The sequence below is a fragment of the Podarcis raffonei genome, chromosome 2 (genome assembly GCF_027172205.1).
Source record: "Podarcis raffonei isolate rPodRaf1 chromosome 2, rPodRaf1.pri, whole genome shotgun sequence".
Lineage (NCBI taxonomy): Eukaryota > Metazoa > Chordata > Lepidosauria > Squamata > Lacertidae > Podarcis > Podarcis raffonei.
The window spans coordinates 32,268,422-32,284,325 of NC_070603.1; the positions used below are offsets into that span (position 1 = coordinate 32,268,422).

The 15,904-nt window shown below is 47.1% G+C and overlaps 1 protein-coding gene across 2 annotated transcripts; it reads right to left on the reverse strand.

The window, feature by feature from the left end:
* Positions 1 to 345: 345 nt before the first annotated feature.
* PCYT2 (phosphate cytidylyltransferase 2, ethanolamine) lies at positions 346 to 14,871 on the reverse strand. Of its 2 annotated transcripts, XM_053375714.1 has the most exons (14): positions 14,672 to 14,857; positions 13,875 to 13,996; positions 9,816 to 9,904; positions 9,171 to 9,332; positions 8,604 to 8,670; positions 8,142 to 8,226; positions 6,992 to 7,036; positions 5,754 to 5,892; positions 4,621 to 4,707; positions 4,421 to 4,494; positions 4,140 to 4,205; positions 3,555 to 3,620; positions 3,119 to 3,207; positions 346 to 1,547 (listed from the first exon to the last, which is right to left on the reverse strand). In XM_053375714.1, exons 1-14 carry the CDS (start codon positions 14,672 to 14,674, stop codon positions 1,424 to 1,426), a joined length of 1,218 nt encoding a protein of 405 aa, XP_053231689.1. In that variant the 5' UTR covers positions 14,675 to 14,857; the 3' UTR covers positions 346 to 1,423. The 2 variants fall into 2 exon arrangements, with proteins under 2 accessions (XP_053231689.1, XP_053231690.1); XM_053375715.1 differs by lacking the exon at positions 13,875 to 13,996 and having other exon boundaries at positions 14,672 to 14,871.
* Positions 14,872 to 15,904: the final 1,033 nt, after the last annotated feature.

Consider the following 15,904-nt stretch of genomic DNA (forward strand, 5'->3'; position numbering starts at 1 on the left):
TTAAAGAATACAGAAGTTTCTGGGAAATGTAACACAAGGCGCAGTCCCATACCCACCAACATTTCTCCGATGAAAATAGGAATGTCCCATTCCATAATGTTAATTTTACTATTTATACCCTACACACATTTTATTGGGTTGCCCCAGCACTCACAATGACCAACCACATGCTTCTCAGGAAGCCCAAAAGCAGGGCTAATAACAATAATATGGGGGCTATTGTTTTTTTGTTTGTTATTATGGTATGTATTTTGTACTTTTACATTGTAAACTGCCCTGTGATCTTCAGATGAAGGGTGGGATAGAAATTTAATAAATAAAATAAAGTAATCACTCCCACACAAGTAAGTCATCAACATTTTATTAATTTCCACCGCTGAAATTGTACAAGAGAGATAGAAAAGACACAGAGCCTGCCTGGACAGGGAAGAGCCCCATGGTCACATGCGCGCCCCCCCATGTGTTTCCCACTACGCATGAAAAGATGCCTCAGACAGTGATCTGCACCTAGATCTCACCACAAAGCATTCAACTTTAGCAGCACAAAGCATTTTAAATACAATACGCAGTATACTGGGCTCAATGTATCTGATGTCTCCATCTCTCCGCACAAGAACCACAAGGCCCATATGGATGAGAATGAAGCCCTGGTTGTGAAGCAACGCACTGGGGCTTTAGGATGGAGCTCCAAGCACATTCTGAAGATCTATGCGGTATTTGTGTTTTGTGGGAACATTGAGAATTGCAGTGCCACCAATCTCTTGCTTGGCCATAGGCCTAAATAAACATGTCTGAGTACAGAGTAGTGAGGGCCACTGTCTACCACCGGGGAACCGTGGGACGTGCCTAAGCTCCATCCACTGTTACAGCTTGGAAATATTTTGTAGGTACCAGATGCAAGGCAGTGTGTGCAAGCAGCAACAGGCCACTTAGAGAACCCTTTGTGCCCAAGCTAGGAAATGTAGTGGTCAGTCTGGCTTGGAGCCCAACTCCAGCAAGCACTGCTGTTGAGCAAATGCTCTGGGATCCTATTAATGCTGTAAGCAATGAGCCAGACCAGAAAGGACGGTTTTAAAGATTAAAAAATTGTCTCTGGCAGGCAGAAATCAGAGAGATGCTCCGAGATGCAGAGACTCAATAAGAAGTTGAGCAGAGATAACCCTGACTCCCCAGCTCCAATATGTCGGTGAAATCACACCATGTTGCAAACATTCATTGGAATTGAAACCTGCTATTGAGAGGGCAATGTTAAAATCTTCCCATGGGAGTGGGCCTGGGCTAACTAGATAGCAGCATCCGGGATCTTCCCCACACACGGGAGAATTGTTACCACAGGCCTTCCTAAGGCTGGCAGCAGTATCCTCTCCTCCAGGAAAATATTGCTGCTCCAGGAGGGAAGGATTCTGCTACACCGTCCCCCATGCTAGCTCTCATGATCTTCCTGGCCTGCCTTCTCCAGGGCCCCTTCCTCCTCTCTTCTCTTCATGGCCTCCAGCACAGCCAATTCTTTTGCTTCTTTCTTTTGGTTCCGGGCTTCAAACTCCAACCTGCAACAATCGAGAAATCTGTATCAGCATGGAATATTTAAGTCCACTGTGCTCTTTCAATTGTAAGGACAATGATTTTATTATTTGTACCCCCACCCATCTGACTGGGTTGCCCCAGCCACACCGGGTGGCTTCCAACATGTATAAAAACATAATAAAACATTGCACGTTAAAAAGCTCCCCTGTACAGGGCTGCCTTCAAATGTCTTCTAAATGTTAGATAGTTACTCATCTCTTCGACATCTGATGGGAGGGCGTTCCAGGTTGCCACCACCAAGAAGGCCCTCTGCCTGGCTCCCTGTAGCTTCACTTCTCACAGTGAGGGAACTGCCAGAAGACCCTCAGTGCCGGATCTCTGTATCCAGGCTGAACGATGGGGGTGGAGACGCTCCAAACAGCCGAGACAGAAAAAATACTACTCTAAGCCACTCACTACTGCTGCTTCAACATTGATCCCTCCTAGGAGAGGCTCTGGACAAGTAAACCATCTAAGGCAGCCATGTGCAAGACTCTAGTTGAGGACCCAATGGCTTCAGGGATTCAACATTCTTAAAGGTGCCCGGAAAAGCCTGTTCAGAGCTCGGGAACCATCATGGGAACAGACATAGTCTAACCACTATCAGAATTGTGTGGGCAAGGACAAAGGATTTGCTCATGCTTCTTCAAACGGCCCTGGCAGCAGCAACAGACAGAATCCAGTATCGCAACAGACTGCTTGGTACAAAAGCTCTCCCTTGCCAAGACAGTCCTTAAAACAGCAAATGCAGTGCTCCAGGTAACTATTAAGGGACGCGGGTGGCGCTGTGGGTAAAACCTCAGTGCCTAGGACTTGCTGATCGTAAGGTCGGCGGGGTGAGCTCCCGTCGTTCGGTCCCAGCTCCTGCCCACCTAGCAGTTCAAAAGCACCTCTAAGTGCAAGTAGATAAATAGGTACCGCTTTATAGCGGGAAGGTAAAAAGCGTTTCCGTGTGCGGCACTGGTGCTGGCTCGCCAGTTGCAGCTTCATCACGCTGGCCACGTGACCCGGAAGTGTCTTCGGATGGCGCCGGCTCCCGGCCTCTTGAGCGAGATGAGCGCGCAACCCTAGAGTCGGTAACGACTGGCCCGTACGGGCAGGGGTACATTTACCTTTACCTTTAGGTAACTATTATGCACACACCAATGGCTTACTCATACTTGCATAATAAATTCTGGTTGCCATATCTGTTTTCAAAGAATTCAGAATGTGCTAGTACTGTCAAAACTGACAGAGGGCACAGCAACTAGAATATCAGGCAGTGGATAGTTGTAGCCTTGAAACTGTGGGGAGGCAGCAACGGTGCAGAGCACAGAATCTTTGTTCCAAGGCCCACACTTCTTGTTGGTTTTGAACATTGAAATGAAACTGTTGAAATTTCATCTTCAGGGATGTTGGAAAGTATTTTAGCTATTCCCATCTGTGAATTCGTGTTTAGTCTGTAATATGACTAGCATCGTACGGGACTCCAAAATAAAAGACAAGCAAGGAGTTACGGCACAGTAGAATCTAGGCCTTATTGTGCCAACGTGAACCAAAGTCAAGATCAGCCAACCTGTTTTTAATTATTCTTTTCACTATCAGATCTGTTGTGAGATTGTTGCCACTGTCCACCAGCCGGAAGATATTACGCTTCTTGGGTTCCTGCAAATATGGGGAAGAGAGATGAGAGGACACAAGGCAATGGCTCTTTAGAGGCATTCCAAAGAAGTTAAGAACAGGCATTTGCCAAAATAGTTTCTGAATGCCCAATATGTGCCACAGCTGCAGGAAAAGCTGACAACTCAAGTGCATTCAAGGGAGGAACAGAACTGCACTTTCCCACAGCAAGGAGAGGCTTGCCACTTGGTCACACAAATGACAGGCCAAGCCTTATTGCCCAGTCACCCACATACTCATTTTTCAAAAACTCAATACTCTTGCCATGCACTGTGATTTGGACAATAGATGGCATGAAATTGACACTAACCAGGAAGGAGTTTTCTGCTTACCTCATATGGATCTGACCCATTCTTGTCTGGTACCACCTCTGTCATTCCATGGCACACAAAGTCTACCTGCAGAGAAACAGCAATAGTCACTATCGCCTTCGCTCACAGGCTCCCCCCCTACAGTATGATGTGGCTACCTGTGAAACTTCAGAAGCAAAGGGACATATCTCTCAAGCGCTTGTCTACCACAGGTACAGTATGAAGGGAGACAACTGCCAGCAACCCACCCACAAAAATATAGGCAGTTACTTCCATGGCTGATCCAAAACATATTGGTACAATCATTAATATGTTCTCTTCCTCACAAGCATCCTGGTACTGCAGCCCACCCCTCATCAAATAGGGATCAATAGTCAGGCTGGGTACAGATGATAGCTTTTCAGAGCCAGAGGAGATGCTACAGAGTAATTGCTGCTAGCAATTCATGCATTCGTTCCCCTTTCCCCATGTGCCCCAGCATGTTCTCCGGCCAAATTAATTTACAGGTGTGTATAGATACTTCCTTTGTTCCCAAGAGCATACATTCCCCGCCCCATTTAGTAGAAATCACACACACAATCAATCAATCAATGGAACTATACTCACCTTAAAATGATCCAGCAGATCAGCAGTGATGGAATAGGGGGCTCCAATCACCACCTCAGAAACATACTAAGAGGAGGGAGGGAGGGAGAGAAGAAAACAGTCACTCTGGATTCCCACATCTGCCAATGGCTGTTTCAGTTACTGAACTCTGTATATCAGGCACCTTCCAGTGACATTTTTAAGCTTACCAGGTGGCCTACTACAGCCAGATGTGCTCAGCTTTATCTGGTGCACTCTGACCATGTCCTAGTTGTAAGGGGAAGATTTCATCTAATACTCACCCTGCAGGCTAGAACACTGAGGGTTCGTTCATGCACATTCATGATTGGATAGTTCTTGCCTTTGTACAGATTCACTTCCTACGATTAAAATATGACAATCAGCACAAGTGGAAGTTTTGCATTCCCAACCCTCACTCCCTCCCAGCTGAGATGAGAAGGAACGAATGACCAACCCTGCCTGGGCAGTGTGATGCTGATACCCACCTGGTCAAAATGTAGCCCCACAATTATATAAGGTCGCTTTGCAATCTGGTGCGCTTTCTCCAGGAAGTCCACATGACCAACATCTGGAGAGTGTATGTATTAAGGATAAAAGCCTGTGGCACAGAATGAGAAGTAGCGACTTTCTGTTTGCTTCTCATAGACTCTATGCTTCTTTTCCTGGTAGTCTCGGCAACCGCTGTGACAATCTGAGTTACTATGGTTTGGATGCACACAGACACTCAGCGCTGGAGCAACTGAGTAGCTGTGGAAGTGAACTTACTGCATTGTTTACAGACTTCCAATACCCTATATCAGGGATCAAGCGCAAGGGAAACCAATTCTACAGTTGACATAAAAAATCTTGGCACAGCACTGATGGTTTGGCACTTGTGACAGGTGGCTGAGACCAGCAAATGAATCATGTATGCGTAGGTCTATCAAATGCAAAGTGAAGGCCAGGGGAAGGTGGGTTTCCTTTATGGGAGGGGGAAAACACGGAAAGCCCTGTTTAAGGCATGTCTGTACACATCCTTTATTGTTCATGTGCCTTTCCCTCAACCATTGTAGCGGCAGCAGCTAAAATGTAACAGACTGGGATGCATTGGAATGCGTGATACAGGATGAATCAGGCAGAGTTCAACTTTTTCGAAGATGGTTGTTAGAGTTTATAACTCAAAGACTCCTGGGCTAGTTTGGCTATCACAGCAAAAAATTCTTAACACATATGGTTTTAAAGAGGAAGTGCAAAAGCCTATGTTTTGAGCTGACTGTATTTCTGGCACATCAGTAAGGAACCTGGGCTCAAAATACACTCTCTACTACAGTAGAAACTGTAGAAGGGGTGGCAGTGCCTTGCAGGGTCTGAGTCAGACAAGAACAACTATAGCTGACTTGTTCTCCTCAGAGTGGTACAATCCACAGAGTTCCATGGGAAGAGTGATTGATTGTTAAACCACTCTAGGAGGGGAATAGGGGTTTCTTAACAACTTTCAACAAAACAAAACAAAAGCAAAACACAGCAGGGCCGTTTGAGACCTGGGGTACAGTAAGACCAAACACAAGGTGTCAGGAACCTGTAATTTGCCTCACAGACACCTCCTTCCACCCGGGCCAAAAGGAAACAGGATACGAAAGAGGTCAAAAGCACCAGCCACGTAGATTATAGTATCTCCTGGTTGTGGCTCCTTGCCAGATGCAAACTGGATGATCTTCTGGGATGTCTGCAGAAACTGGGAAACTCCGGTCCAGGGGCTGTGACTTTTAGGGCACTGGAGAAAAGAGTACAACTTTAATACCTTGGCAGGCTTCAGTTGGGATGAGTTGTGAAAGAAGCAGACTGAAATGTCATTGAGAACACACTCCTAGCACAGGCATGCCACACAGTCAACACAACATCCCACCTTTATCAATAGGTGCTTGCAGACAGATGTTTACTGCCAGATCAATGCACGAAAGTTTTTGTTTTTTTTCAGTGTCCATGTGATATTGTAGACAAAATACCAGCCCATATTTTTACCTCATTTGATCTGGATTTCCCCTTTCTGGGAGAAATCCGCAAAGTAAAAAAGAAAACTTTGATGACTCATTTGAGATATCTCAACAACCTATTTGTAGAGTTTAGCTCCACCACGCGGCAGCAATAAGTACTGCTTCTACAGCTAGTTTAGTCAACCAATCTGATATACACACATTACAACGCTGGTGCCAAAGCACACATTCCTGAGGCCAGAAAAAAAAGCACAAAGTTTTTCCAAGACACAATAAGCTTCCACGTGACTCTACTGTATAACTTGGCAGATACTAAAGGTATTTCAGCTGGCCGAAAGAGATATTCCATTGAAATCCTGGTGAGACTAGAAATCAGCTGCAAAAACCCCCAAACAATCTCCTTGATCACTGAGCTGATGTTCACACCAACAAGCTTATCTTTTCACAAGTAACTCTCAACAAAACAACAGGAAATAAAGTGGCATGAACAAGCAGATAATTTCTTGGCCATATTAACAGTTAACACCAGATGAAGCTGCGTGTCTGCTACGATTGTCAGGATGAAAGCTGCAATTCATGTCTTTTAATCCTTCACTAGATTGGGAGATAAAACCACTACAGCTTGTCCCACCCATTCTCTCTGTGGCTTTTTCATTTTCATTTTACCCTGTTGTGAATAGTGTGTTGCGTATCTAGTAGTTACTTAACCATGACATTGTCCCAGATTCTGCCTGTTCCCATCACACCCTCCACTGTTGAAGTCAGGTCTGCTCAGGGTAAAACCGGGCAGGGAAAAGCCACAGTAAAAAATGCAAAACCACACAGCATGCAGGAATCACATCCCAGGCTTCATTTGCAGTCACTGGAAATGGTACTCACTTTCCCAAAGTTATCTGCGTGTTTCCGATAATCCATGTCTTCATCCTAAGAGAGAAAGCAAGCATGTCAATGAATTGTGGAAGAATGCCTATACGACTTTCTAGTTAAGGAAGGAAACACAGGGTGCTAGGGATCAGAAATGGCAAGGGTGGGAAGTTTATTGCCCTCCAAAGGTTGCTGGACTCCAACTCCCATGAGCCCCATCCAGCAGGGCCAATGGTCAAGAGATGATGGGAATTATGGTCCAGCAACACCAGGACAGCCACAGGTTCTCCACCCTTGTGATAGGGCATAGCTGCCATCACTCAAGTTTTCCCGCCCTAAGTACATAAAAGGAGTCCTGCTGGATGAGACCAAAGGCCCTTCTAGTACAGCGTCCGTTTTTCACAGTGGCCAGCCAGATACCTATGGGAAACCTGCAAGTGCAGCAGCCCTCTCCCCACCTGTGATTCCCAGCAATTGATATTTGGAAGCATAATGCCCCTCGACACTGGAGGTAGTACAAACATTTCACATCCATGTAAAGAACACAATCTCTCGGTTCAAACTAAAACAGACACTTAATGGGACAGTGTTTGGTTTCCGTCTTCAGCCCACGCACATCAAGATGCAAAGTGAAACTCAAGATCAAATGCTTCAATTCCACAACCCCATGTATATCTTCAGGACAAGCCATCCTGCCCACAAGGCAAACGGCAACCATCTGACACCAACACACAAATATACATGTACACACTCCTGACCTGTGATGTCCTATACCATTCCCCAGGCAACCCACCTGAAAACCCTGCTCCCTAATCCCATCGCTGCCATCTGATGACCTACATGAACAGCTTCTGAATCCCTTTCTTCCCTCCTTGCCAGTCCATCAACACAGTACACACGGTCTAAACACTAAGAGTGATAATTCTGTGCAGATTGCAAAGGCCACTTCATCAAACATATGCTTTTTCTCTTTGCTTTTGGCACCTACTGCCTCAAAGGCTTCTGCCAAACAGCTTCTAGTCCTGGCACACGCAAGCAGCAGAGCTTGCTACAATCTGTCCAGGAAGCAATCTCAGATCGGAAAGCCCGGATTGCCTTGGTAAGTCAATGTAGCCAAGAAGCCCCGTTCCCCACCTCAAACTCTCAAACTCTTTCATTGACTCACAATGTTGCTGTGGTGAGCCTTGGTCATGAGCAGCATGCGGCCAACCAGATCTGTGGTGGATACTCCCTGAGTGCGCTTACATTCCCTGCAATAAGACAAGCTCAGAGTGAGACTGGGGCCCTTGGCAATGGCTACTCACCATGTTCACACTACGCTCACATTCACATCTCCTTCCTGCCCCAAGATTATCCCTGAAGCACACCACATTTATATGGGGACAAGGGCATGGCATCAAGAAGCCTAATGTAATATTGACACTGAAGCTAAATGGGCTCAGGCACGGCCAGAATTTCTGCAGGAGGCCACCTGGGAATTGACATGTACACATTTCAAACTGTATGGAAGGAAAGCAAGCTACAAACGCAATGAATAAAATTAACCAATCCACTCGGCAATGTTTCGCTATTCTGATACGGGGACAGATTTTGAGCAGGGCAACAACAGTTCTAAGCAGGGCGTCACCTGTATCTCCCAGCATTCTTTACTTCCTCGTAGGTGTCCTTGCCATCCACAGTAAGTGTGATATCATCTGTGAAGGGAAGGGGGAAAAACAGATCATTGCCGGCAAATTAGAGAAGCTGTCTAGGAAGACTAATCGGCGAAAGCCTAAAACCACACACCACAGTTAAGTTATGGTGAACTTGTGTATATGAACTGGTCTGCCTTCTCTAAAGCTGGGGGAAGCTTTAGTCCACTGCCCTTCCCAGACTAGATGAGAAAGAGCACTGTGGATCAAACAGAATCCTTTGGGAACACGGATGTAGTAATTTTAGATAACTTGAGTGTTGTTCTGCAGACGGTATTGGTCTCCGTTTTATTTCTGTTCCCAAAAGCATCCTACTGTTTTTTTGGAGCACACCTCTATGGCTTTAGTCTATGCTGCGGAATGGATAAAGTCCAGGATAGTGAATGAGCTTGAGATTTACTGGCAAAGACAGAAAACCATTTATTTTAGCCTGAGAGCCACAGTTAGATGCAACTGGGCCGATCATTCACAGATAACCAGCTAGAAGAGTATCAGGTACTCACTCCCATGTACACAGAAGTCACAGTTGTATTTATCCAGCGTTTCCAATGTTGTGACATAAGGAGCTCCTGGTACAATCTCGTCCACCCACTTGATGGCCTTCACCATTTTGTATCTCTCCTCTTGAGTGAAGACAGGGGGTCCTTTATGCTTGGAGATCTCCTCTGAGATTTAAGACAGAGAGAGAGAAGTTTGTTAATACCAGGTCTGCGTGCGTTCAACAGGTCCATACGTTTCCTAAGCAAACTGGCATCTCGCATCCTAAAGAGTTCCTAGTCCTCATTGCTTCAGAATAAGCTTTGGAAAAATATGGGCAGTAGAAGGTGAAGTCTCAAAAGGCTAGACATGGCTTTAAGCAGACAGAAAGACAGTAATTCATCCCTCTCCTCTCTCACAATACACCTCTGACTACTAGATGCTGGAGAAAATCAACACTACTGTCATGCTTAGGCTGTGAGCATCTCAGTGGCATCAGGCTAGCCACCCCCAGATTGTGGACTGTGAAATCATGCAGATGGTAGGGGGAGAATCTAGCCATATTGTTACATATTCTGACTGAAAGGAATTTGCTGCTCACAATTTCACTTTCTGGGTTTCTTTCCAGGGGTGCTTCTGTAACAAGGAGAAAAGTGGGCCAATTTCCTTACCATCTGTGTGGACTCCTACGATCAGATAATCACCCATGGCACGAGCTTGCCGCAGCTGGTTGGAGTGCCCATAATGCACCATATCATAGCTACAAAAAAGAATAGAAAAGACAAAGGGGCTTTTGTGAAGAACTTGCCCTGGTACTGACTGTTATCACAAGACTCTCCTCTTGTAACGCTCATAGTACACCAGTCAATGCATCATTTCAGCCAGCTATACCACTAATACCGGTTACTGATGATGGAAAGGTGCTCACAAGCAGCAAAAGATTTTAGTCCTAGTTACATTTATGCTCTTCTGTTAAACATAGATCTGCTCATATCTCTGCATCTCATTTTTGCTCATTGTTACATCATCTGCACTGAGAGGCCCATTGTATTGCTTGATGAATGGAAAACCACAAATGTGCATGATTAAATTATTCAGCCTGAAGACAACCACAAGTGGAAAATCCCAACTTGATTTTAATATTGCAGGAATCTCCAATCTGGACAGATAACTGGCAATAAGGTGAAGGGTTTGCCTGCCTTCAGTTGCCATTTTCAATAGAGAGGGAGGCCTGTGAGGGCAGCGATGGTCACACATGTTTTGCTAAAATGACACAGGGAAGAATTCATAGACCACTTTTGCTTATAACTTGGAGAAATACTCATGGTAAAATCAAAGGTGTAATGAGAGCAAAATTATGCTAATATGGGTTACAAATTAATGAAAAAGACAGCAAAGCCTGAGGAGAGCATGAATTCTTCATGTTTAATCTAACTCTGGTCCAGAAGGTAGCAACTACATAATTAAAGGCAAGCAGTTACTAATAGGGCTCTTAGTTATGATTTTGCAATTTAGAATGTGTCTTGGTGCCAGCAGTCCCAGGGGTTATCTTCCAGAAGCCACATGGCTTCAAACCTAGTTACCATGACAGCACCTGGAAGGGTTCCAGGTGCCATTTGCCCCCTTCCTTGGTAACCCTCATTGGAGTCACGGAGGTAATTGATACAAGCAGCTTCTACGCTTCAGAACACACCAAGAGAAGTGATCGCATGCAAGATGTTGGACTCATTGTGCCCCACAGCTCCAAAGAATTTCCTGGTAACATAAACCCTTTGCTCAGTCACTGGAAATATTCCTGGGACCTTCCCTTAAGGTCCTAGGCTTACTCCATTTCAATAAGGACATGCTGTTCCTCCATGGAATTCCTTCTCAAGGCTTATCGTACTATTAAAATATTAGACTGCTGTAATACCAGATAATATCTATCGCTAACAAGGCAATTGAGACGCTTAATGAAAATTGACCTTGCCTGCTCTCACATGGAATGCACCCTCCCACTCAGATTATGCAGGAAATTTTAGTCCCACTTCTTAAAGCAGAATGCTATGAACAAACTGCAAACCAGATGGCAAGGAATCTTGCATTAATTATGACTGCATACACAAATATTTCTGAATGCCGGAGTAAGCACAGAAAGCACAGTAAACTATTTGTTAATCAATCTCTCCCCAAGAGTTTGATCCCTCCTCCCTCCTCAACCACCCCCAAATGTAGTTTCTGCCCATTGCATCTAAACTCCCTGGTGCTGCTTAGCTCCACTATATTGGCTCTCTACTCCAATTCCTCTCCTGAACCCCGAAAGGAGAGTGAAACCCCTCTGTATTCCGCTGAAAACACCCTCAGCACAGAAAGTTAAACCCAAAGGCTTCTACTCATTTCTCATCTTTCTTTACCTGTCACCTTTGATGCATTTAATTACTTTCTATTATTTGACTTCCTTTGTGACTGTCCTCCAGTGATTCTCCTACCTGTCTAAACAATCTTTGAATGTTTATGTGAGTAGAACCTTTCCTTCTCTCCCTTGAAGATATGTTTTTGAGCCTCTACTATTCTTTCTACACACTGTCCCCAGGTGACCTCATTAAATCTCATGAATTCAGTATCACCTATACACTAAGAGGACGTCCAGCTATTTCTCTCTACCTCAGAACTTCCTTCCATCAATCACTCATCTGCCCGTCTTATATTTCTTCTTGGAGGGTTGACCTAACTTACTTTACACAGTTGCTGAGAGGGAGAAAAAGTGGGATAGCTGCTGTGTGGAGGGAGGGGTAGCTAATGACACAGAAGACAGAATCAGAATTCAAAATGACCCTAACAGATCGGAGAACTGGGCCTGGGCTAACAAAATAAATTTTAATAGGGACAAATGCAAGGTTCTGCACTTAGGAGGAAGAACCAGATGTACAAATATAAGATGGGGGACATCTGGCTTACTAGCAGTACATGTGAAAAGGACCTAGGGGTCTTGGTGGACCACAAGTTTAACATGAATCAACAGTGTGATGCAGCAGCAAAAAAAAAGCCTATTCTAGGTTGCATTAACAGACGTATGGTGTCTAGATCAAGGAAAGTAATAGTACCACTCTGTTCTGCCTTGGTCAGACCACACCTGGAATACTGTGTTCAATTCTGGACACCACAACTTAAGAAGGATGTTGACAAGCTGGAACATGTGCAGTGGAGGGCAACCAAGGGTCTGGAAGGGTCTGGAAACTAGGCCTTACAAGGAGCACTTGAAGGAGCTGGGTATGTTTAGCCTGGAAAAGAGGAGACTGAGAGGAGATATGATAGCCATATTCAAATATCTTAAGGGCTTTCACATGAAAGATGGAGCAAGCTTGTTTTCTCCTGCTCTGGAGGGTAGGACTCAAACCAATGGCTTCAAGTTACATGAAAGGAGATTCCGACTTAACATTCACAAAAACTTTCTGACAGTAAGAGCTGTTCAGCAGTGGAACAGACTCCCACAAGAGGTGGTGGACTCTCCTTCCTTGGAGGTTTTTAAGCAGAGGTTGGATGGCCATCTATCATGGATGCTTTAGCTGGGATTCCTGCATTGCAGGGGGTTGGACTAGATGACCCTTGGGTCCCTTCCAACTCTTAGTCTAAGATTCTGTGATTCTATGATAGAGAACCTACATCTAAGCAGTATACAAAAATAGTACAACCGACAGATCCTACCCATGGTTTAGGACATGGGTGGCGCTGTGGGTTAAACCACAGAGCCTAGACTTGCCGATCAGAAGGTTGGTGGTTCGAATCCCCGCGACGGGGTGAGCTCCTGTTGCTCGGTCCCTGCTCCTGCCAACCTAGCAGTTCGAAAGCATGTCAAAGTGCAAGTAGATAAATAGGTACTGCTCCAGCGGGAAGGTAAACGGCGTTTCCTGCGTTGCTCTGGTTCGCCAGAAGCGGCTTAGTCATGCTGGTCACATGACCTGTACGCCGGCTCCCTCGGCCAATAAAGCGAGATGAGCGCTGCAACCCCAGAGTCGGTCACGACTAGACCTAATGGTCAGGGGTCCCTTTACCTTTACCTTACCCATGGTTTAGAAGCTAATAGACAGACGGGGGGGGGGACGGGACAGTAAGGAAAGGGAGAGGCAAACAGGTAGCACTTTATAAATTGCTCTAGAACCCTCCCTGCAGCACCAAGTTGTGGAAACAAGGATAACAGGGAAAATACTGAACTCAAAAGTTAATGCACTTGACTTCCCACACCAGGTGGTGACCAGAGGCAGTAATAAGGGTGGGCTATTTGGCATTTCAGAACTTTGTACAGAGCAGTATGACTTTGTATCATTTCCTGCTGAGGTGACGTTTATGCCAGTTACAACCTCCTGGCCCATTTACAATCATGGTGAACAGGCCCAGGGGGGAATTTCATTGAGGCCCAATAAACCCAACCCATGACAATAAGGTACAATTTAGGCCATAGGGTAGTCAAAAGATAGCGATGAGCAAACATCATTTTGCAGCCATGAACCGTACACACCTCTCGGAACGAGGGGAATTCAGGGCACAGGATAATCCAAAAGCGCGTCTCAACGTGGAAATTTATGTTTACAACCGTATTCAAGCTCCAAAGTCCCTGCTACGTCACCCCGAGACGAGAACATCCAGTCCCTTCAATGGGATAAGTTTAGTAGGGCCACAGGAACCAGCCAGCTTCGGGATCGAGCCAATCAGGAGCGACGGCGCCACCCACAGAAGCTTCGCTGCCCACTTACCAGCTGGATCGCAGCCAAGAGCCGGGCTCTGCGATTGGCGCTCTCCAACCGCGAGCGCTCAGCTGATGTGAATTGGCCCGCCGATCTCTTCCACCCACATTCAGAGCAACCCGTTGCAAACCCTGCGCTAGCAGCGGGTACCGTAGAGACAGAAGCCCCGTCGAAACGCAGAGAAGGGGGAGCCGAAGAGTGTCCGCCAAGAGAGAAAAGCAAACAAGAAGGTCGGAGCCTGCCCGGTTAACGGGCAGCAGCTTCGGTTCCAGGCGAGCATGATGCAGGAAGCCCTCCCTCCACGTGCATGCGGTACACACACACGACACACACAACGCGCGTTTTCCCCGTGAGCGGACGCACGCCGCGATTCGGCGGCTCCTCTACCCGGAAGCAAGCCTGCCCGCCCCACCGAGCTTGTGGACTCCCTCCGCTAAGCGCGCAGGGCAGCAGCAGCAGCCTCCTGCTCTGGACCCCGCGCTGCCCGCGTCCCCCGGAGGAGCTTTGGCAGCGGCGCACAGAAAGCCCGAGGGGGCACCTGCCGTGGAAATGCCCCACGGCGGGTGACAGGAGCGCCGCCGTTGCGGACGCGAGCGCAGCCCAGCCGAAAGCAGCGCGGACGGGCGTTGCTATGGGGACAAGGGGCAGCCGCTTCGGGGCGACGGCGGCAACCGCGGCAAAGCGAGCGGTTGCCATAGAAATACCCGGGGAAGCGTCTCTGCTGCTGGTGCTGCAGGTGGGCCCCGTCCCGTCCCCCTCGGAAACGGGCTTGGCTGCCTCCCCCGCCCAGCCACCCAAGCGCTCACCATCCGTCGCACCACACGCGCACGGGCCGGTTGGCGCCTTTGCCAGAAGGGGAGGAGGCCCCGGCAGCTCCGTTCCGCAGCATCTCCGGCCAGCGAGTGCCGGGCTCTTGGGCGGCTGGCCTGACCCCGGCGCTGTCACTCGCTGGGACCTCCCTCGTCACGTGGTCAGGGAGGAGCCGCAGCTCTCGAGCGCACAGCCATCTTTGGTGGCCGTCACCTGACCAACAGGCGGCGCGCGCGTCGCCCCGCCCCCTTCACAGGAACCCTCTACTGAGTGGGGACCGGGCGCCCCGTTCTCTCGGTCCTTCAGCGCTGCACCATCTCCCTTGCGCCGGACGCTCCCCGGCCTTCCTCCGCTGCTGGAGACATTTGAGCTCTTTTCCACGCCAGATGTAAGCCTTTGCATCATAATAAGCAAATTGGCGCCTGTTCCCTACCCCAGGACCCTCAAATGCTGTACAGGGGTACCTCAGGTTAAGAACTTAATTAGTTCTGGAGGTCCGTTCTTAACCTGAAACTGTTCTTAACCTGAAGCACCACTTTAGCGAATGGGGCCTCCTGCTGCCGCAGCGCCATTTCTGTTATCAACCTGAAGCAAAGTTCTTAACCTGAGGTAATATTTATGGGTTCACAGAGCCTGTAACCTGAAGCATATGTAACCTGAAGCGTATGTAACCCTAGGTACCACTGTACATGATATTTTGTAGGACTGCCTTGCTGAAGGAAGACCAAAGCCCTTGTGATTCTGTTTCCCCTGGCACTCACCTGTATAAGTCTGAGATACACTTATACACGCTAGGGTTGACACCTTTGTTCTGGCAAAATACAGAACGGTGGGGCAGGTGCAATTTCCACCTCGCATCTGTTGCTTGAGTGATTTCAAAACAATCCATTACAATCAATTGCAGCCTAACAGGGTAGTCCCTCTGAAATCTGTCAAACACACACACACACACACAAATTTGTAAATCTGTCTTTGCTTTGCTACCCAGGGCTTAAATACACGACCTTTCAGACACATGCATTTGGAGAGGATCCCTAACTTGGCAGAGAAAAAGAGCGCTGAGGAAAAACAGGACAAGCTGTCTCCTGTATTGAATGCAGGACGTAGCATTTTACACTGAAATAGAGGGCGATCCTGTATTATACAGGACGGGTGGCAACCCTACCCTCAAGACCACTTGCAACAATCTGGCACCGTTGTACTGCACATCTTCTGAAAATGTAACCCTT

Bases quoted from the DNA above. Each gene is read 5' to 3' on its own strand.
- PCYT2 (XM_053375714.1), bottom strand. The intron at 8,227-8,603 runs GTGACGCCCTGC...GTCTTATTGCAG, and splicing joins AAGAATGCTGGGAGATACAG to GGAATGTAAGCGCACTCAGG. The intron at 7,037-8,141 runs GTGAGTCAATGA...TTTCTCTCTTAG, and splicing joins AGGCTCACCACAGCAACATT to GATGAAGACATGGATTATCG.